This window comes from Drosophila innubila, chromosome X (assembly GCF_004354385.1).
Source record: "Drosophila innubila isolate TH190305 chromosome X, UK_Dinn_1.0, whole genome shotgun sequence".
In the NCBI taxonomy this organism is placed as follows: Eukaryota; Metazoa; Arthropoda; class Insecta; order Diptera; family Drosophilidae; genus Drosophila; species Drosophila innubila.
The window spans coordinates 13,895,323-13,914,939 of record NC_047626.1 but is presented as its reverse complement, the minus strand read 5'-3'; the positions used below and the strand labels follow the sequence as shown (position 1 = coordinate 13,914,939).

General features: G+C 39.0%; 4 protein-coding genes across 10 annotated transcripts; 2 read left to right on the top strand and 2 right to left on the bottom strand.

Annotated features, from left to right (window-relative positions):
- Positions 1–98: 98 nt before the first annotated feature.
- LOC117794154 (pleiotropic regulator 1) lies at positions 99–1,804 on the top strand. Its single transcript, XM_034634663.1, has 2 exons — positions 99–340; positions 401–1,804. The coding sequence occupies exons 1-2, from the start codon at positions 228–230 to the stop codon at positions 1,725–1,727; spliced, it is 1,440 nt and encodes a 479-aa protein (XP_034490554.1). The 5' UTR covers positions 99–227; the 3' UTR covers positions 1,728–1,804.
- Positions 1,805–5,102: 3,298 nt separating this feature from the next.
- Positions 5,103–11,728, bottom strand: LOC117780559 (ubiquitin carboxyl-terminal hydrolase 7). Of its 6 annotated transcripts, none has more exons than XM_034617142.1 (5): positions 11,663–11,728; positions 11,265–11,479; positions 8,945–10,568; positions 6,720–8,117; positions 5,103–6,104 (listed from the first exon to the last, which is right to left on the bottom strand). In XM_034617142.1, exons 3-5 carry the CDS (start codon positions 10,253–10,255, stop codon positions 5,355–5,357), a joined length of 3,459 nt encoding a protein of 1,152 aa, XP_034473033.1. In that variant the 5' UTR covers positions 10,256–10,568; positions 11,265–11,479; positions 11,663–11,728; the 3' UTR covers positions 5,103–5,354. The 6 variants fall into 6 exon arrangements, with proteins under 6 accessions (XP_034473033.1, XP_034473065.1, XP_034473024.1 ...); XM_034617174.1 differs by having other exon boundaries at positions 8,945–10,076; positions 10,167–10,568; positions 11,265–11,723; XM_034617133.1 differs by having other exon boundaries at positions 11,265–11,723.
- A 606-nt stretch (positions 11,729–12,334) lies between these two features.
- LOC117789987 lies at positions 12,335–14,530 on the top strand. The gene is made up of 2 exons (XM_034629215.1): positions 12,335–12,382; positions 12,450–14,530. Exon 2 carries the CDS (start codon positions 12,474–12,476, stop codon positions 13,608–13,610), a length of 1,137 nt encoding a protein of 378 aa, XP_034485106.1. The 5' UTR covers positions 12,335–12,382; positions 12,450–12,473; the 3' UTR covers positions 13,611–14,530.
- Positions 14,491–19,555, bottom strand: LOC117789974 (run domain Beclin-1-interacting and cysteine-rich domain-containing protein). 2 transcript variants are annotated; one of them, XM_034629200.1, is made up of 4 exons: positions 19,166–19,551; positions 15,747–17,821; positions 15,535–15,688; positions 14,491–14,868 (listed from the first exon to the last, which is right to left on the bottom strand). In XM_034629200.1, exons 1-4 carry the CDS (start codon positions 19,415–19,417, stop codon positions 14,641–14,643), a joined length of 2,709 nt encoding a protein of 902 aa, XP_034485091.1. In that variant the 5' UTR covers positions 19,418–19,551; the 3' UTR covers positions 14,491–14,640. The 2 variants fall into 2 exon arrangements, 1 of the variants encoding a protein (XP_034485091.1); XR_004617942.1 differs by having other exon boundaries at positions 14,731–14,868; positions 15,535–15,681; positions 19,166–19,555.
- Between the last annotated feature and the right edge of the window lie 62 nt (positions 19,556–19,617).

Below are 19,617 nucleotides of genomic sequence, written 5' to 3'. Positions count from 1 at the left end.
TAATTAGAATTAATTCATTGAAAAAAAATCGAGAAAAAAAATTGATGAAGTCTACAACAACATATCGATAGTTTAAACCATACAACTATCGATGTTTCTGTAGCCCTAGCAAACAGTGTTGTCGCTAACTGTAAACAGCAAAACGCAAAATCAGAGAGCCGCGTTTATGTTGGAGTTTTGTTAAAATAAACAATTATACTGGACCTGGCACAAATACAAAAAGAAATATGGAAGATGTACAAAAGCATAGCGTGCATACGCTTATATTCCGCTCGCTGAAACGCACACACGATCTGTTTGTATCAAATCAGGGCAACTTGCCGGACATTGATGACCGCCTGTAAGTACAAAATGCTTCAAGACTTGTGTACGTTTAAAATATCACGTTTTTATCATTCAGAGAAAGATTGCGTCGCTCGATCAAAGCAAGGGACACGTATGGTCTGGTGCTGGACCGGGCCAACAAAACGATGGACGCCAAAAGGTTATCCGCAATGCATAGCGGCGATCCCGAAAGACCGCTGGCAATTACGGATGGAAGTACGGGTCTGGCTGCGTCCGGTGCGGACTTGAGCGCAACTGCCGCCGAGGGTGGCACAATGGTCAGATTTACGCGCGACAAGGAGAAGGCGCCATTTAACGGTAGCAACTCATTGGTGCGTGCTTCGATGCCCGGCAACAGCAGCGGCGGAGGCGCCAGCAATGTGCAGTTGATACCAAAGAAAGCACCAAGCATACCGAAACCCAAGTGGCATGCACCATGGAAGCTATCGCGTGTCATCTCCGGACATTTGGGTTGGGTGCGTTGCATCGCTGTTGAGCCGGGCAACGAATGGTTTGCAACCGGAGCGGGAGATCGTGTCATCAAAATTTGGGACTTAGCCAGCGGCAAACTGAAGCTGTCGCTTACTGGTCATGTGAGTACAGTACGCGGTGTAGCAGTGAGTACTAAGCATCCGTATCTGTTCAGTTGCGGCGAGGATCGCCAGGTGAAGTGCTGGGATCTGGAGTACAATAAGGTCATTCGACATTATCATGGACACCTGTCCGCTGTATACTCGCTGGCACTGCATCCAACCATCGATGTACTTGCCACCTCCGGTCGTGACTCGACCGCACGCATCTGGGACATGCGAACCAAGGCCAATGTACACACATTGACGGGTCACACGAACACGGTGGCCAGTGTGGTGGCCCAGGCCACCAAGCCACAGATTATCACCGGCTCACATGATTCAACGGTGCGTCTCTGGGATCTAGCTGCCGGCAAGAGTCTGTGCACGCTAACAAATCACAAAAAGTCGGTGCGTAGCATTGTCCTGCATCCATCACTGTACATGTTCGCGTCCGCCTCGCCCGACAACATCAAACAATGGCGCTGTCCCGAGGGCAACTTTGTGCAAAACATTTCTGGTCACACGGCCATTGTCAACTGCATGGCGGCCAATACAGATGGTGTACTGGTTTCTGGCGGCGACAACGGCACCATGTTCTTCTGGGATTGGCGTACCGGCTACAATTTCCAACGCTTCCAGGCACCCGTTCAGCCCGGCTCCATGGACAGCGAAGCGGGCATCTTTGCCATGTGCTTCGATCAATCTGGCACACGTCTCATCACCGCCGAGGCGGATAAAACCATTAAGGTGTACAAGGAGGATGACGAGGCCAGCGAGGAGACACATCCGGTTAACTGGCGGCCAGAGCTGCTCAAGCGTCGTAAATTCTAAGAGAAATCCTAGTTGTATGCTTATAGTTTAATACCAATCTACAAATAAATTGCTACCCCTTTGACTAATGTAATCCTGGATAATGTGAACATGGAGGAGCATCGTTTTTTTTTCAAAGAAAATGGTAACCCAAATTGGTAATCTACGGTCAATTCTAAGATGTTTAAAGCCACAAACCGCAGTTCCCCGCTTTTTGATTGTGGTTTTTAGTCCTTGCATGGACGAAAATGTTTTAGGACAATTGGTCCTTCGATTATTTGAAACTTTGAAAGTCTTCATCCTAACAAGAGACCTTAGATTAAGAATTTGAGTTACCATTTTTCAATTTTGTTGCGCCCATACAAATCGAGACACCCTAGTGAACATGTTGGTACATAAGAAGTTGCATGCGGATAATGTCAAGGAGAGATATTACTCAAATTGGGGAGCTTAAAAAGGGTTTGTTTTTGCTTCCTTGGAACTGCAACTGCAACTGCTCAATAATGTGAGCATGGAGGACAAGCGACATTTCAAAAATCTAAAAGGGTTTCCTTTATCGCCCACACTGAGATTTCCCAAATAAAAATACTTTTGTTTCAATTGATGGTATTTTATTTTTTGTTTTTTTACACATAAATAATTTTAATTATTTTCTGCATAAATAATAATAGCATATTCTGTATATATTTTATATAGTAATAAAATATTTCCTGTTTTTGTTTTATTTGCTTTCTCTTTTACGCTGAAATCTGCATCTTATTTTCCTTTCTTTTTGCTAAAATTAACAAATTAAAAGCACTAACTGTTTATTTAAATGTGTTTTGTTTTTATTTTCCTTTATTTTTATGATTAATATTATTAATTAGTATTTATTATAAGTAGTCATTTCTGCATTAACGTTATCATTAGCATTATCATTATATCATTTCATGTATTAAAATCACAAATAATTGTTGTTTGAAACAAATCTTTTTCTGTTTTCGTTCTGCTTTTTTGTTGTTTTAATTTAATTACTCTTTTTAACATAAAGTTTTTGCTTTCCTCTTTAATCCTCCTTGCGTTCCTTCTTTTTGTTGTAGTTGATGTAGTTTTTTTTTTTTTGTCTCTTTTGTTTGTAATATTAAACATCTAAGAATATATTTATATATGTATATAATATATCTCCTTCTAGCTTTCTCTTTCTACATGGTGTATCGACGGCAACATCGTCTCGCTGTCTCTCTCTCTCTCTGTCTCTTTCGGCCTATTTTAAACATCGCTAGGGACAACTCTAGGAGTTATTAGTTTCTTTTTCTTATCTTTTGTGTTCTTGCTTTTCTTTTTTCTTGTTGTTGTTGTTTATAGTATTATTAACTGATGTGTTGTATGTATATGCGTATGCGTGCTACAAATGGTGGCACACTTGCAACTTACAACGCGTATTTACAGTATGCCAATGCCAAATAGATGTCTTTAAGTTTGGCGCTTCTTTCTTCTGTTTATAAAATTAATATGTTTAATAATATCAAATATAATAATAAAAAAAAAAAAACACTCACGCTGAAATACATTCACACAGTCTCACACACACACACATGTTATTTATTTTTAATTCAATAGCGGCATTCAGCAGGTTTTTCAATCGGAAATCGCTTCTTCCTTTTTATGAATCAGTATTATCAGTACCTGCTGAATGAAATGCTACCATTTTTTGTGAATCATGTCCTTTCATCGTATCAAACTATTTGTAGGATGCATTTCTTGTGGCACCGATACCAAAATTTTACATTTTTTGAATTGTTCAAAATTTCCCGCTGAATGTCAAAGTTAACTGCTGAATGCTTCCAATGCTATTTATGTTTAGTTCAAAATATTTAAAAAGGATATTCCATAGCTCTAGCAACTCTCTTTTGGCTCACACACATTTTTAAAATTGATTACAAGTTAATGCATTTATCCCATTTCCTGCCGCGATGCAAGAAGTATTGTGCCCTTCTGAAATCAAATTTGAGCTCAAAAAGTCTGAATCTGTTATAGATTCACGGGAAAAGGCTGTTCAAGTAGTCGAACTGTCAATTTCAAACGTTTAAGCCTTTTTTTTTTTGGAAAGTTGATTTTATCTATTCACTTAAAAAATGCTTCTTTTGTCCATTTTCCTTACAAATGAAATAAATGAGTCAATGAAAACTGCAAGGTATTTTTAAGATCCATGGTAGTTTTAAACACCCCCAAATTTTCCCCCCCAAAATTTCCCAAACTTTAACATTAGAAATCGCTTTGAAAATTGAAAATGTTGCTGTTCGACTACTTGAACAGCGGACGAAAATGAGTTAATCTATTTGTTTTCTTGAGATATTTATCAAGATAGTTGCTAGTTTAAGGGAATATCCTTACTATATAGTATTGTTAATAATATATATATATATATATTTAGAGGGAGAACTTTAATGTTGGCTTTTAGACTGCGCCTCCTAATCTTCCTCAATTATTAGGTGGGAGGGGCATTGATTGTTGTTGTTGTGATCCCGATGAACGTAGGAAGCAGTTGGAAGGTGTAAATGGTCGCGTTCAACAGGCACTTTTGCTCCCTGATAATTTTTGTGATACCTCTGATACTTCTGGTGAACGGGACTGATACCGTATCATGATATCAAATTTTCTGTATCATGATATTTGAGCATGTATTATTAAAAAAAGGACTGCGCTGTTCATAACTTTTATTATAGATAATACGATTATTTGCTGTTGGCAGAAAAATAAATCAGGAAGTATCAGTAGCACACAATTTTTGTGATACTTGATCAGGGAGCATGTTTTCTGATGAATGCGACCATTATTATTATTATTATTATATTATTATTATTATATTATTATTATTATATTATTATTATATTATTATTATATTATTTTTATTACTATTATTATTATCATTTTTGTTGGTGGTGAAGGTGGTATTGGTGTTGGCTGGTTAAGTCTATTTAATTGGGGATCTAAACTAAAACAACAATTTTTTTTTTTAAGTTGAACTTACTTAAGATGCTACGCAATTTAAAATTAAAGCAGCGCGATTTAAGAATTAATAATAATAATAATAACCAAGAAAATTTGTTATATATAATATTACAAAAATTAAATATTAAAATGCATTCAAAAATAAAAAAAAAAAAACTAAGAAGAAAAAGAGAAACCAATGTGTTTTTTTGAACTTATCGAATTTGTTGCCTTGTTATTATTATTTTTTTTTATTAATTTCGGCCGATGAAGTGGAAGTTGTTGTTCTTGTTTTTGCAGTTGTTGTTGACGTTTCGGTAGCTTGCTTGTTGTCGCCATAACTGCATGTATATCAGCTTTGAACGCTGCTCTTGCCACTTGCTACTTGCTACTTGCCACACGCACCTTGCCACGTCTCGCCCGCAATCGTTAAGAGTTAAGATGGGTACCGAGACACAAACACTGACACATACACATATACACAGTACGATCCAAGTTGAATATATTATTAATATATCTATATAACTATTATTATTTGTTGTTGCTGCTGTTGCTGTTGATGTTGTTGTTGTAGTTGTAGATATTGTTGTCGTTTGTTGTTGTTGTTTTTTTCTTTTCTCCTTTTTTATATATATATATTTTTTATTTTATTTAATTTTTTGTTTGTTTGTTTGTTGATTAATTGTAGATTTTGATTGCCTTCTCGGAGAAGTTCAATGAGCTGCGCTTGCGCGACTTATTGATGTGATCGAGTCCAAAGAATGGCAACTGTCCGCTAGTCCAAGTGCGATAGACCTCCAGATCGATAGGTGTATTATCATTCACATCGGTTGTATGACCCATTGTGATGACAGCAAATTTATAATTCTCCCATTCCTTATCGGGAACATTGAGACGCTTCTGTATGCGCTGCTTGAGCGCACCGTACGGTTCGCCATGTCGCGCTTTTGTCAGGAACGGGACACCAAATGAATTGTACAACTCTTTGCTGAAATGGGCCACAGGTATGAGAAGCTCATTCTCGGCCAGCTGTGTCTCCTCGATGGGCACCTCCTCGATGCGATAGATTTTCTGTGTACCTTGTGTGGTTGTTATCGATTCATTTGTCTTGATCAATGTCTCCAATAGGATATCATCCTTGCAGACGGACGCAATTTTATGATTGCCCACCTTCATGAGACGCAACTTCTTGCGGCTATTTTCAGCGAACGTTATTGTTTTGGCCGCCTCATCTAGGAGACCCTTGACCGTATCATTCTTATTCGGATATAGCACCAGCTCCTTCTCCTCCTTCAGGTCATTGGATACCCAAATGCACTTGAACAGCTTCTTGTTATCCAGCTCGTGTATGCTTAGTGACAATCGCTGATAGAAAATACGCTTCGGCGTGCTCTGCTTCGTATACGACAAGAGATCCTTAATGGTACCCTGTTAAAAAACAAATTATTATAATTATTGCTACTATTTCAATTTCAATGTTCGAAATACAAATTTCAAATGACTTAATTTCAATTGTTGTTAGTTCTCTTTCAACCATTCTTTAACCTTTGAATGTATTCTACTTTTGAAATATTTTGTGTTTTCTTTAAATTTGACAATTTAATAATAACAAATTTCATATAAAGTAACATGAAGTAAATTCTTAAAACACAAATGTTTTTTTTTCAGATCAAATGTCTTGCAAAAGACGCGTTTCAAGTTATCAATTGAGTACCAGTGAAATCTTTCGATTCTTACTTAAGAAGTATACAATATATAATTTCTTTGCAATTTAGAAAAGGATATAACAAATATTTCAACATTATTAACTCAAAAAAAGGGATCTTGAAGTAAACGAGCAATTAGTTAATTTTAAAATTATAAAATACACTCTCTGCAACAGTATAAGTACTATGCATTAATCATTAAGTGGATTCAATGAAAATCGTTAAATCAATGAAATTTAAATTATTTCAAAAAGTTAAATCAATGCCTATTAAAAGGATTTACACAGATTTAATTCAACTTGAAGATTTTTGAGAGTGCTGTAATAGTTATACGCACCTTGTAGGTGTAGGGCACAGCATTGCCAGCGGTCTCCTTGTAGTTGCTGATGCACATGAAGAACTGCAGCTTTTGGGGATCTGTGTTGAGTCGCTCGGCGACGGCATTTGTCAATTGATCATAGTTATAGCGATTTGATAGCTCGAGTGTGAAGTCGGGCTCATTGGGATTACATTTGTCGCTGAAAATGATCTCGATGCGATAGACAAGATCCAAAAAGTAATCCTCAACGGTGGGTAAGTCCAGTTTAACATCAACATTCTCGCGTTCAAAGATTAATATCGGTCCCTGCAAATGATCCTGCGGCATGTAGAGGACATTCTCAATGGGCTCATTAATGTTGGGTATTTTCTTTTCAGCATACTCATCGAATACGGTCAGTTCAGTGTCCGGTTCGAAGCCAAGTTTACGATTAATCTCTGGCACCAGCTCGGCGAGACGACGAGAAAGTGGCTGCTGTGTGCAACCGATATAATTGAGACGCTTGTTGCGCGCATCGTAATACTTGAGGAAGAGCAGCACATCGGTCTTGGGATTGAACGGTGACAGTGGCACGGTGCTATCGGGCGGTGCCAGCTCCAGGAAGATCACCCATGGCTTCTGCGATGTGGGTATCTGTTCGATGGTCCTTGTGGCCTCTGCCTCAAAATCAAAATGCAGGAACTTTTGTGTTTGGGCCGTGCACATGTTCCACATGCGCATGCGATCGCGTGGCACACCAAATGCCTTCACCAGCATCTCGACCATCTCGTTAACGGTTTGATTTTGCTTTAGCTTAAATGGACGCTGATGTGTCTTCTCCAAATCGAAGAGACGTCGCTTTTGTTGTGACTCAAAGTATTCCTCGAGTATGACATGGATTGGTACATAGAGATTCGCCTCACTGCGCTCCTTGCGACGCGCCATTTCGATGCGTTTCTCTAAATCGAGACGCTCCACCAGGTCACTGGATATCTCATTTTCAGGTATGTCGCCCAATACGCGATCTAGCTCCGATTGTCGTATATAGACGAGCATATAGGCATTACTGCATTTGGCATGAAACGAGATCTCATCATCCATGCCGCCATAATTCTGCTCGATCGCCTCTTGTTTACGGCAACTGGATACCACATCGTCATCAAACTTAAACCAACGTCCATCAGCTTTGGGATTAATGAAGACCACATAATGACCGCCATGATTGTCACCCGAGTGCACGAGCACGGCATGCAGTACATAATCGGCCGGGGTCTTCTCATTCTCCGCCAGATAACTATCGAGATTGATTTGCTCATAAAACTCAAAGCGATCATTGTATTTGATCGAACTGTCTGTAATTGGATCATATTGGAAACGCATCAAATGCAAATGCAGCACCGGCGGGAATGATGTGAATATAACGCCCTTGCTTGCCTCCTATAAAAAAAACAATAACAAAAATTCATTTCAATATTATACAAATAAATCATGTTTAGTTAGTTATTCCTATGATGACATTTGACTTTCATGGGACACGGTTTTAATCTCAAATTGGGTAAATATCGATTTGCAATAAAACCGTGATAAACGAAAGCTTTGCAAAATAACTTCTCACTTCTAAATGATATCATTTTTATGTAAACCGACTAAAACAGTCGAAAAAAAACTTGGTATTTAGTATTGGTATTTCAGCACAGCCGCTTTAAAAGTTCGGCTTTGCCAACCAATTACAGTCAATGTAGTTAAAATATTAATTATTATTACATTTAAGAAGCCTGAATTCAAAGTCAATTTACGTAGAATACCTTATATCTGACATTTGATTTAATTTCATGTTACTTCATCTCATTTCATGTAAGAACTGACAAGAGATAACGAATCAAACACTTTAACGAAAAGTCAGGATATCAAACCGACCTGAATATCGGTTTCAGTTAAGGTCTTGGTATGTCCGTATTTTGGTTTTCGGTTAACATTGTTTTTTTTTTTTTTTTTTTTTTTTTTGTATATTTCGTTATCAGAATATGATTTTGTATGATTTTCATTTAAAAAAGAAAAACGTTATAAAGTAAACAAAATTTGGTTGATTTCAAAAAAGATCAATCTAATTTATCGATATTCAATTTTAAAATAAAATTTAGTTTGAAAAACGATTATCACAATAGCAACTTCCAATTGGACTTAATAGCTAACATTGCCTTTCGATGAATTTGTAAACGTTGACAAGATATAGACAGAGGGGACTAAGAAACTTTCTCACTCACCTGAAGACCATGGACACCGGCATCGTATTTGTTGTCGCCTTCGAGTGTCTCCGAGGCGACATAATCCTGAAACGAGTCGTAGATGTTCTTCTTGTCTTTGATATTTAGCTGAATATCATAAAATGTCTCGTAGCGTGTGCTATTATAGTCGACATTCTTGCATTTAATGTACGACGACATTTTGCCCTCGAATAGTCCTGGAATGGTGCCCTCGAGGCAGGTGCCCTTCATTTTCGACTCCAACTTGTCGAGCAGGACACGCAAAAATTCCTGGACATCGTGTTGCATGAACGAGTCCAGAGTCTCCCAGCCGAATGATTTAGTTAGCTTCTTGGTGCCAACGGGACGATCACCGAACTGCAGCTCGTGGAAGACACGCTGCAGGGATAAGCCCACCGATTTGGTGCTATCATCTGCCTCCGTTGGTATACGATAAACGGCCAAGCGCAATGAGTTTGTAAAATATAATGTTTGCAGCAACGAATTCATATAGCAAGTGGCACCCTGATTCTTTAGGCCAACGTAGCCGGTATGCTTCTTGGAATCCCATAGAACGCCATGCGGAGCATCGGCAATAACATGCACTTCCAGTGTAATGCTGCCATTGTGCACATAATATTTGTCCGGATCCTGCAGCTCCTGCCAGGTTATGAAATTTGAATAACCATAATCGTTCTCCTTCGAGTAGAATAAATGCTTGATTTTGGCGCGCGTAAATGGCTGCGCATCCGGCTTGTGACATTTGAGACGCAATTCGGCAATGGCATTGCATGACCAGGTGGGTGAATCATTCTCACCATTGCATTGGAGAAAGAATCCCAATGCCCGATCATTCGGTATGACCATTATCTTCCATGGCAGCATGCGAACATACACTGGTTGCGATAAATGTTGTTGCTTGATTTGGCTAACATTCTCAACGGTATAGGAGAATACCGTTTCCGAACGGAATTGATCCTCCTTTGTCTCGTCGTCCATTGGCATCTCTTGTTCGTTACCAAACGATGTGGAGCTGCTTTCGGCCAACAACTGTTGTGGTGGCACGTTACCGTTTTCACTGTGAAGTTGCTGTTGCTGCTGTTGTTGTTGTGGCTGCTGCTGCTGCTGCTGCTGCTGTTGTTGTTGTTGTTGTTGCAACTGTGGATGTATTAAATTCTTAAATTTGGGCAATTGAGGCGGCGAGTTTGTCTGTTGTTGTTGTTGCTGCTGCTGTTGTTGTTGTTGCTGTTGTAGGTCGCTTGTGATTATTTCGACCTCTTGGGTATCCTGGGTGTCCATTGCTTCGATAGACTGATCTGTTTCAATGTCCATCTTATTTGGCCCTTGAATGTTGCTCTCAATCGGCTACTGCAAACGTCGCCGCTGCTGCTTTTTCTGCTTTTCCTGTTTCCGCCGTTCTTATTGTTTATTTTCTCGTTCTGTTTTCTTCAAGTTCTTTCGATTATTATTATTTGTATTATTATTATAGGTAGTAGTAGAATTTTTTTTTTGTTTTTGTTACTTTTTCTCTTTCTTCCTCTTCCTCTTTCGCGATTTTTTCTTCTTCTTTAGTTATTTGTTATCGTGCTGACATTCGATTTCGATTGCGCTGTGTGCTTTATGTTGCAGCAGCCGCCTTGGTTGCCTGAAAATCATATGGAAAATGAGTAAAGGGAGAAACATCGATAAAAAAAAAAGAAACATAATAACACCCACACACACACATACGTATGCAATTGTTTTGACAAAAACAAATCTCCATTGTTTTTTTAACTATTAAATATAGTAAGCTCAATGGGATTTTAGTATTATGTTCTTTAATATTAAAAAAAATGAACACAAGAATAGTTTTTTCTTTCGCATCTTAAAATGTATGTATTTTTTTCCAAGTCAAAACAATTACTTGGCACACTGTGTACACATATGTAGAAATGTGTTGGTCACAAGCTTGCAAATTTTTACAGTGCACGCATTATTATACATACATATACACACACACACATCATTTTGCGTAGTCATATATATTTTTCTTATTAGCTTTTTATGCAATTTCATACTTTTTTCTATGTAGATATTTGCTCACGTTAATGTGAAATGCGCCGCATCGCTTTGTCCGAGCACACACACTTACGTCTAAATGTTAGCACATATATACAAATGTATATGAACATATACATATGTTTTTACATATGTACATACATATATAAACACATTTGCACGCACGCACGCATCAAGCACATCGTTTTTACACATTTACCTTACCATCGCTTCTCATCGGCAGGGCATCCGCACACAAATGCAATGATTATTACTTTTTTCTTTCTTTCTCAGTTTTGCTTACCTTAAAGACTGTTAAAATATGTTGTATTTGGTGTATTTGGGGCTTCGGGCCGTAAAGCTGGTTGATGACAGGCAGCTGTAAGGCTCGCACTTGAACGCAAGCGCCAACAGTCAAGAAAAAAATACTTGCAAATTTTCTTCTTACTTTTCTTTCCAACCTACACTTCAATTTCTGGCGTTCTCTTTCATTTGCGGTGTGTGTTGCACGACGCTTTTCTATTTTTTTTTTGGTTGGTTGTTAAAAAAAAATGTCAAAAACATAAATTTTGTCAAAGCTGTTTAATTTATACGAACAACACTTGTGACGTATTTTACTCGGCACTGCAATTTGCGTTTTCGATTCATTAAACGAAAGGTGCAAAAAATTTAACTTTAATTTAACAAGCAAATGTTACTTACTACGCTGCTCAAAATGGCACTGCAAAACTTAAACCAGCAGTCTTCGACGCTGCTAATCACTGTTGCTAACTTAGCTATTTAATAGCTAGTTTTGAAAATTTCCAATTTCGTCTGCTAAAAAATTGATAAATTTTATTATCAGCTATCTTTGGCTATTAATATTATTCCTAAAACTGTGCAAAAGTGCCCACAAAACTAGTTAAGATGCCTCCGGCTGGAAACAGCTATTTTTTCTCTAAAAAGAAGCAGCACTGGTATGGAAATAATGTTTTGGCACACAAGGCTGCCACCCTGCTGCCAAATATAGTAGTAGTGCTGCCAGCATGTCTCAATAGTCATTTCGCAAAAAATATCGAGCTGGCAGGCTCGGTTAGCAGGTTTAACCCAATATGAAATTTTAAAAGTAGAACTTTCGAAATTTTCGCAGATTTTTTTTTATAGAATTTTGTCAAATTTTTGAACTGGTTGAACAAAATTTAATTCCCCGCCAATGCAGATTGTTACCTTTTTTTTAAACGTGTGGCAATTTTTAAATTTTTCTAGCAATCGAACTTTGAAAATAGCCACAGCTAGCTATAAAATAGCAGAATCGGCAACACTGCTAGTATTCGCATTCGGCATGCGTCATCGGTATCTGTGTGAGCAATAGATAACGATACAATAAACGTGACCATCCCTGGCATAGAATATACATGATTCTAAAATAAACAACATAATAAGGTGATGTTTTGAACCGTTTTTAAAATGCACATTTAGTTCCTTGCTTATTATTTAAATTTCTTTATAGCTTATTACTAAAGATAACCGAAAAATGTCGTCTGAAGAAAAGTATTACTTTAAAGAGGAATTAGCCTACACGGAAGATCATGTGTTGGTGAAGAATCTCTTTCTAATTAATATTGAAGAAGGACTAGAGAAGCAGCAAATTCAAGAGCATTTTGAGAAATATGGATGCGTTGAACAATTGCATCTGTTTCCGTGTGAAAATAAAAGAAGAAGTAACTGCGATGTCTTTAAGAATGGAACACGAACTGGCTACGTTGTCTTTGAGAATCCTCGTTCTGCTGCCAATGCATTGGAAAACGAAATCCATACGGTCAATGAATGCCATATAAGAGTCCAGCCAAGTTATAGTTGGTTTCAACCACATGCCGAGAAAATGCCGGATAAACCGGAAAATGTGAATCCCAATGAGAAAACTGCTGTCATTATGAAACTGAACGATGATTGTTTAGAGCATATATTCCGGCAATTATCACAATCTGATCGCATTCGATTTGCACGCACTTGTTTTCGTTTCCGATGCATTTATGAGGCAATGTCGCCGAAGCTGGACAAATTTATAGATTTTGAAATATTCAAAGAAATGACTGCATGGGAAGTGCGTGATTTTTTTCAACTTTCCGGACGTAATGTAAAGGAAATCGATGGCTTTATACCATACCATTACCGTGATCTCGTCTGCAACTTTCTTGGGAAGCATTGCATTAATTTACAGTCAATGGAAATCCGAAATGACATTTCGTACGACATATTTAAATTGCTTGCAAATCTAAATAGTCTTCAAAATCTGCTAATATATGGAAACGGTCTTACCGGTGAGGATCTGCAAGCGATCGAGCATTTAAGTCAGCTTAAGAAACTGTATTTCCTCGGCATTGAAATTACGAGTACAGATCATTTGAATTATTTGCCAAAGTCTATTGAGACGCTGTTACTATCAAGCGACGGTGCAACACGGCACCCGGAATTCTTGATTGAAATATTTGAAAGGCTACCGCTGCTCAAAGAATTGCACATACCAAGCTTTATTCTCGAAAATCCGTGTTTTGAGCAGCTTATCAGCGACAAGTGCTGTGAATCTTTGGAGACTCTCTCTATTGGCTGCAGTTATCACAGGCTTGATGATTATAATCACATTGCAAAGCTACCAAGCCTCAGAAACTAATGTTGTATAACAATTGTGTTTCTAATGCAATGCCTCCAATGCTAATGACATGGCTGGTGGAGCATAAGTCTAAGCAGTTGGAACATCTCGAAATACATACATGTTTTCAAAACTTAATCAATTTCGAGATCCTTCCACAGATTGGAAAGCTGAGAGCATTGCGTACACTGGTTTTTGAAAACTGCGACATCGTCACCGACCGCGGATTAGAGGCACTATTTACCTTGCAAGATTTGACAGAAATCACTATCACTTTTAATGATAAAATCACTGACAGTGGTGTACTTCGACTGTTCCTTGCCTGTCCCAAACTTCAAGTGTTAAATCTGAAGAATTGTGAGCAACTCACGGAAAAGCTTCTTCATGATATTATTTTAAAACTACAAAATAATCAACATTTTCGCCCACTTCCTGTTAAACTACTTGTGTACGGCACCAAAGTCAATGAATTAACACTATTAAATGCGGATGTGACTGCCAGGAATATAATCGATGTAGATTTTGATATACATGCATAAGTAATATTGTCGGAGAACTAAAAGTAGTAATTTTTCCAAAAAAGTATTTAATTTTTTGAATTTAATTAATTTAATTTTGATTTTCGTAGCGCTACAAGTGGACGCTTATAATTATGGCACTGGTCACTAACCTTAATTTATTTTAAAGCTAGACTTTTTAAATGCGTAGCAGAGTCTTTGTTTTAAGTTGGTCCGGAAACAGATTCAGATTTGCTTAAACCAAATCGAAAGCAAAACTTAATCTGTTTCCGGAATACCCCTATAAAATCGCAAAATTCCAGGTGATAGCTATAAATTAGCTAGATCTGTTACCAACAGATCATTTTCAGCTCGTGATAAACAAGAAGTAAACATTTACTTTCTTTTGATATAATAAAATAAATATTTGTATAATTTATAAAATCAACATGGGTCATCATCATTCGCTTGAGGTACAATTTGCTATAAAATTTGGTAATTTACAGGTTATATACAATATACATATGGAAGTTAATTCTTATCGTTATCGATCGCTAGCTACCCATGCTGTTGGTATTGCTTAAAGCAGCTGGAGCAGATCGTTGATGCAGCCTTCCCTGCAATCGATCACAGCGTTGACAACTGCCACCTGAATTGGCCTTCCAGCAATTGTAATGGCAGCAGGTGCCACACTGGCCACAACGTTGCACCTTGCGTTGCCAGCGATAGATGAGCTTCGGACTTTTGCAATATTCACAGACAAAAGCGCGTCCCGTGCAGAGCTGGAGAAGAAAAAGAAGGGTGTGATTAGCTGAGAAATAGGAGAGTGTATAGGTGACTCGACTCGACTCCAAGAAATAAGGTCCCAATGATATAAAGCCCCAAAGTAGAAAATGAAATAATACCCCAATATCAAATATGAAATAAGGCAAAAAAAAAGAAAAGGAATAAGGCCCAAAAACGGACCCATATTTGAGGTGTTAGTTCATCATGTTGGTAAAAGGACTGTAATAGTTTTTATATATGTAAAATTCAACTAAGTTAGAAAATTTGAAATTCAATTAAGAAAACTATTTGAGTCTCGGAATTAATTTTGACCTCTAAAGCCCCCTCTATTTGGAGCCACTTTTTTTTGCTTGGAAACTTTCGGTATTAAACAGAACTTTACCATATTTCCCAATAAAAATTTGGGGACTTATTTTATTTCTTTTCTTGGGGTCTTATTTCATTATGAAATAAAACTAATTTTTGGGTCCTTATTTCATTTTTATTAGGAATGATGGTTTTTTTAATTGAATTTTCATAATGAAATAAGACCCCACTTTTCTTAATGAAATAAGGAGCCAATAAAGAAAAAAAAAACACCTTAAATTTTATTAAAGATCGTTTTTGTGGCCTTATTTTTTTTTTTTTTAAGGAGCCTGAATTTGGAGAGTTTTTCGACTTACCACACAGTTGTTCACATGCTGTTCGCTCAGTGCAATCAAATCTTCAATAGAACGCCTCATGCTACTGTTTTGCACATCGACAAAATCACACATGGACCACATGTCCGGATCGTTGGTTATATGCGCCGGCACCGCATTGAAGAGCGCCTGCTCTCTGTTTGAACAGATGAATGATAAATGATAATATCAATTGTTTGGAAGGTTGCACTCACCTGGTGGCAAAACGGCAGGCGGCAATGAAATCACGCACATATCTCAACTGCTGACGACGTCGACGCTCCTTGGCCAAAACCTTTTGCTTCGCATAGAGCTGAGCATTGAGATCGGGGACATGGAAGAGCGGAAACGTATACATCTGTTCGATGAGGCGATAGGCAAATGAGCTGACTGGATAAGAGCGAAAGTCCCAGGATTGCAGTATCTTGGCGGGAATGGCCGACAATTGATTGCGATGGCAGCCGGTGCATAGATATTTGCCCAAATAGTTGCAATAGCGAAAATGCTGCTGCAACTGTCGCGTCACATGCATGCCACAGCCGGCACAGCGATAATGCTGACGTGTCAGCAGCTGGGAACGACTTGCTGGCGCATGCTCCGTGAATATAATCTGTTGACGCGGCGGTGCCCAGGTGCGTGTGCCGCGTGTCAGGCTCGACTGCTGCAGTTCCTCTTCGTGCAGTTGCTGTTGTTGCTCCTGTTGTAGCTTGGGCATTGGCAGCAGCTGCTGTGGCGTATCCTGCTCCGACACCAGCCATTTGAGATCAGCCAGCTTGGGCAACTGTTGATCCTTGAAGCGGGATATCAATTGCAAGCCAACGGCCTCAGCGCTGTTATTGTTGCTATTGCTATTGTGCTGTTCCACATATGGAATGAGCAAGCTATCGACATCTGTCTGGACAGCAGCTCCAGCTGCAGCTTCAGCTGCATCTTCTGCTTTCGCCGGCTGCTGTTGACGACGTCTGCTCCACTTCACATGCTCAATGGCCGTAATGCACGCCTCCGAGATGCGAAAGTGTGCATTCTCTTTCTCCAGCTCCGTGTTGTTGTGCGTATAACGTGACATTTGTAAGAATGCGGCCAGACTTTGATTGTCCATCTTGTTGGAATTGGAGTTGCTGTCGCTGCTTAGGCTGCATGGTGTCGTATTGCTGCTGCAACTGGCGCTATTATACTCCTGGCTCATCACCACCGGACTGCCCATAATGTCCACAGGTGGTGTTGTCAATGTTGTTGGCGTTGCTTCTGTCTGCAACTGCGCCTCTGCCTCACAGTTGTTGTAGTCCAACATGCTGACACCTTCAAACAACGACTGTTGATGCCGTTTGTCCAGCTTGCGTCCATTGATGGGCAGAAAATTGTCCAGCACACTGCTTGCCTCATCTTCCTGGCCAAGATTGCGATTGTACCAGCTGGTATACAACGGAGGCGAGCCAAAGAGATTACCCAGAATGCTGTTGAGCGGACTGGCGCGCTTGAGGCACTGCATCCGCTTTAAAGTAGCGGGTGCAATTGGTGTAGTTGGTGTGTTGTTGCTATTGTTGTTGTTGCTGCTGGTCGTTTGATCTGTCCAGATCTTGATGTCATCACAGTTGATCAGCTGAATGCGTCGTGGCGACGGCGATGGCGACACTTGACTGCAACTGCTCGCCGTGCTGATGGTGGAGCCGCTCAACGCTGGCAACTCAGTTCTGCCCCAACGGGCACGCGGACTGTTGTACGTCTGACAACGTGGCCGAACCACAGAAGCTGCTGCTGCTGCTCCTGCTCCATCCATGGCACTGGCATCGCTTGGGTAAAGACTGGGCAAACTTTTGATCCGCCGCAACAGATTACACTGCTGCTGCTGTGGATGATACAGTGAACGTGGACGTGGCAAGTGCTCCTCCTCCTGCACCACATGCAAACGTTGCGACATCGTCTGGCTGAAATTGGGCTGCGAGGAGGTGCGTCGATGGCGTCGCTTGTGCAACGGCTCCAGTTGACTCAGCAGACTGCTCTGGTCCAACTGTACGGCCGTGAGGCAGACAAACAGCGCTGTGGCATGTCCACTATGCCGCAAATATGCCACATCCCGTTGATAGTATGTGTCGAGCAGTTCCTTGTCCGCCACCAGCGACTGAATGCAACGTGACAGGCAGCGGGAATGCAAACAGCTTGCCACCCACTGTTGCAGGAACTCCGTAACGCCCACTGTGCGATTTCTCGATGTGCCTTTGCCGGATGGCTGATGCTGCAACGCCTGTTGCAACTCCGTGAGACGCAGAAATTCAAAATCCTCAACTAAACGCTATCCAGAGAGAGAGAGAAAGAGAGGAGAGAAAGAGAAGAGATAGAAAAAGAGCTTGAGAAATTAATTAAATGTCATAATCACAAGCTGTTTTCACAAAGAAAACATATGTATGTACTTTAAGTTTGAAATAAGCTACGACATTATTCTTGGTTGATCTTTAGGTCTTAAATGTCTTGAAATATTTAAAAAAAAGAATAATTATAACTGTACATTAAATTGTTATAATTGTAGTTATATTTTTTTAACTGATTAAAAAGTTGTCAAGGTGCTAGTTTGAAATATTTAAATCCCATGAGTTCCATACATCTTACCCAAAATGTTTGGTCTCAACATATATATTTATAGTATTACTCTAAAATAACTCAACTAATCATCTGCCAAACAAAATTAACTATACTACAAAAACCTGACCTCCAATAGCTGTTAAAATATAAAAACTGAGTGTAAGTATAATATTAGTGCTGAGTTTAATAAAATAACTAAAAATATAATTATAAAATTAACAAGAAAAGGTTGATTTTTCATAGTAGGGTATTTCCTATACAGATTTAAATAAGCTTTAGGTTTTGTTTAAGAAATTCTAGATCACCCTTTTTGTCCACTGAAATAATTAAATTAATTTTAATTTCGTAAAACAGCTGATTGACATTTGAAAATCAAAGGGGACCAAAAAAAGTGTGACAACTAATTCGAAGAATATAATATGATGTTTATTCATTGTTAATTATTGTATTTATATATATATTTAAATATTTAATCACATTTCAGGTTTCATGTTCTTTCCCTTAAGCTATTGTTAGCTTCCAATAACATCTTGGAACGGTACGTGTATTTAGAGTAATTTTTCTGCGTTAAATAAATAATTATTTAAACTTGAAACGCAGAACGTATAAAATTTCCATATCAACATCGCAACAGAATGTAAACAAACAATCTAGGTTTCTTTAAAAAGTATTGTCACTAAAAGGTTTACACTTTAAAGTAATTGAATTTAAATCAAATTATTTAAAATCATTTTGCGTGACCAGTTTTCCCTTATTTGTGCTGGGCACACTGCACATATTGTATGAAACATTTCACAGCTGCTCAGCTGATTCAGGAATACCCCTAATAAGTGATTGTTTTTTTTTAAATTTATCAAAACAATAACTTGACTAACTGCGTGTGTGTGTGTGTGTGTGTGTGTGTGTGTGTGTGATTCATGTAACCAAAAATCTTAAAAGTAATGCAGTCTTGCCATATTTGTTGCATTTGTGAATTTAGGGCGTCAGTCTGGACTTGTCGGATATGATGAGTGTGGGGGAATGGAGAGAGGGAGGGTAAGGGTGTAAGTTCACTCACCAGCGTTGCATTGCTTGTGGTTGGCTGCAATAGTCCGTGCTGCAGAATTTGCACACACGTCTGCACCAGCAGCTGAAAGCAATCATCGCCTTTGGTCTGGAACCAATGATTTGTGGCACGACGCAGTTCCGTCACCAATGTGGACAACTGCAATTGTTGTTGTTGTTTAAGCTCGCGTTGTGGATTATGACTGCGTCTGTGCGTATCACAGCTCCAAATTGGTGGCACACCTGTTGTTTGTGCTTGCGACATTTCCCTTAAGCTTGTGGATGCTGTGTTTACGGTTACGGCTACGGTTAGGCTCTTCTTGGGTTGGTCCACTCATGGTATGCAAATATGTGTAATTGCATTGCGATCGCGTACTTCAATAATTATGGCCAGTGCTGCCAACTTTTTACAGGAAAAAATAGCTGTTTATGCTGCACGTAATTCGGCGCTGCCAACCGGCGTAA

Coding starts and splice junctions, on each gene's coding strand:
- LOC117789974 (XM_034629200.1), bottom strand. CDS start 19,417: ATGTCGCAAGCACAAACAACAGGTGTGCCACCAATTTGGAGCTGTGAT. Junction 17,822..19,165: donor CCACAAGCAATGCAACGCTG/GTGAGTGAACTT, acceptor CTCTCTGGATAG/CGTTTAGTTGAGGATTTTGA. Junction 15,689..15,746: donor GCCTGCCGTTTTGCCACCAG/GTGAGTGCAACC, acceptor CTGTTCAAACAG/AGAGCAGGCGCTCTTCAATG.
- LOC117794154 (XM_034634663.1), top strand. CDS start 228: ATGGAAGATGTACAAAAGCATAGCGTGCATACGCTTATATTCCGCTCG. Junction 341..400: donor CCGGACATTGATGACCGCCT/GTAAGTACAAAA, acceptor TTTATCATTCAG/AGAAAGATTGCGTCGCTCGA.
- LOC117780559 (XM_034617142.1), bottom strand. CDS start 10,255: ATGGACATTGAAACAGATCAGTCTATCGAAGCAATGGACACCCAGGAT. Junction 8,118..8,944: donor CCGGTGTCCATGGTCTTCAG/GTGAGTGAGAAA, acceptor TTTTTTTTATAG/GAGGCAAGCAAGGGCGTTAT. Junction 6,105..6,719: donor CTGTGCCCTACACCTACAAG/GTGCGTATAACT, acceptor GTTTTTTAACAG/GGTACCATTAAGGATCTCTT.
- LOC117789987 (XM_034629215.1), top strand. CDS start 12,474: ATGTCGTCTGAAGAAAAGTATTACTTTAAAGAGGAATTAGCCTACACG.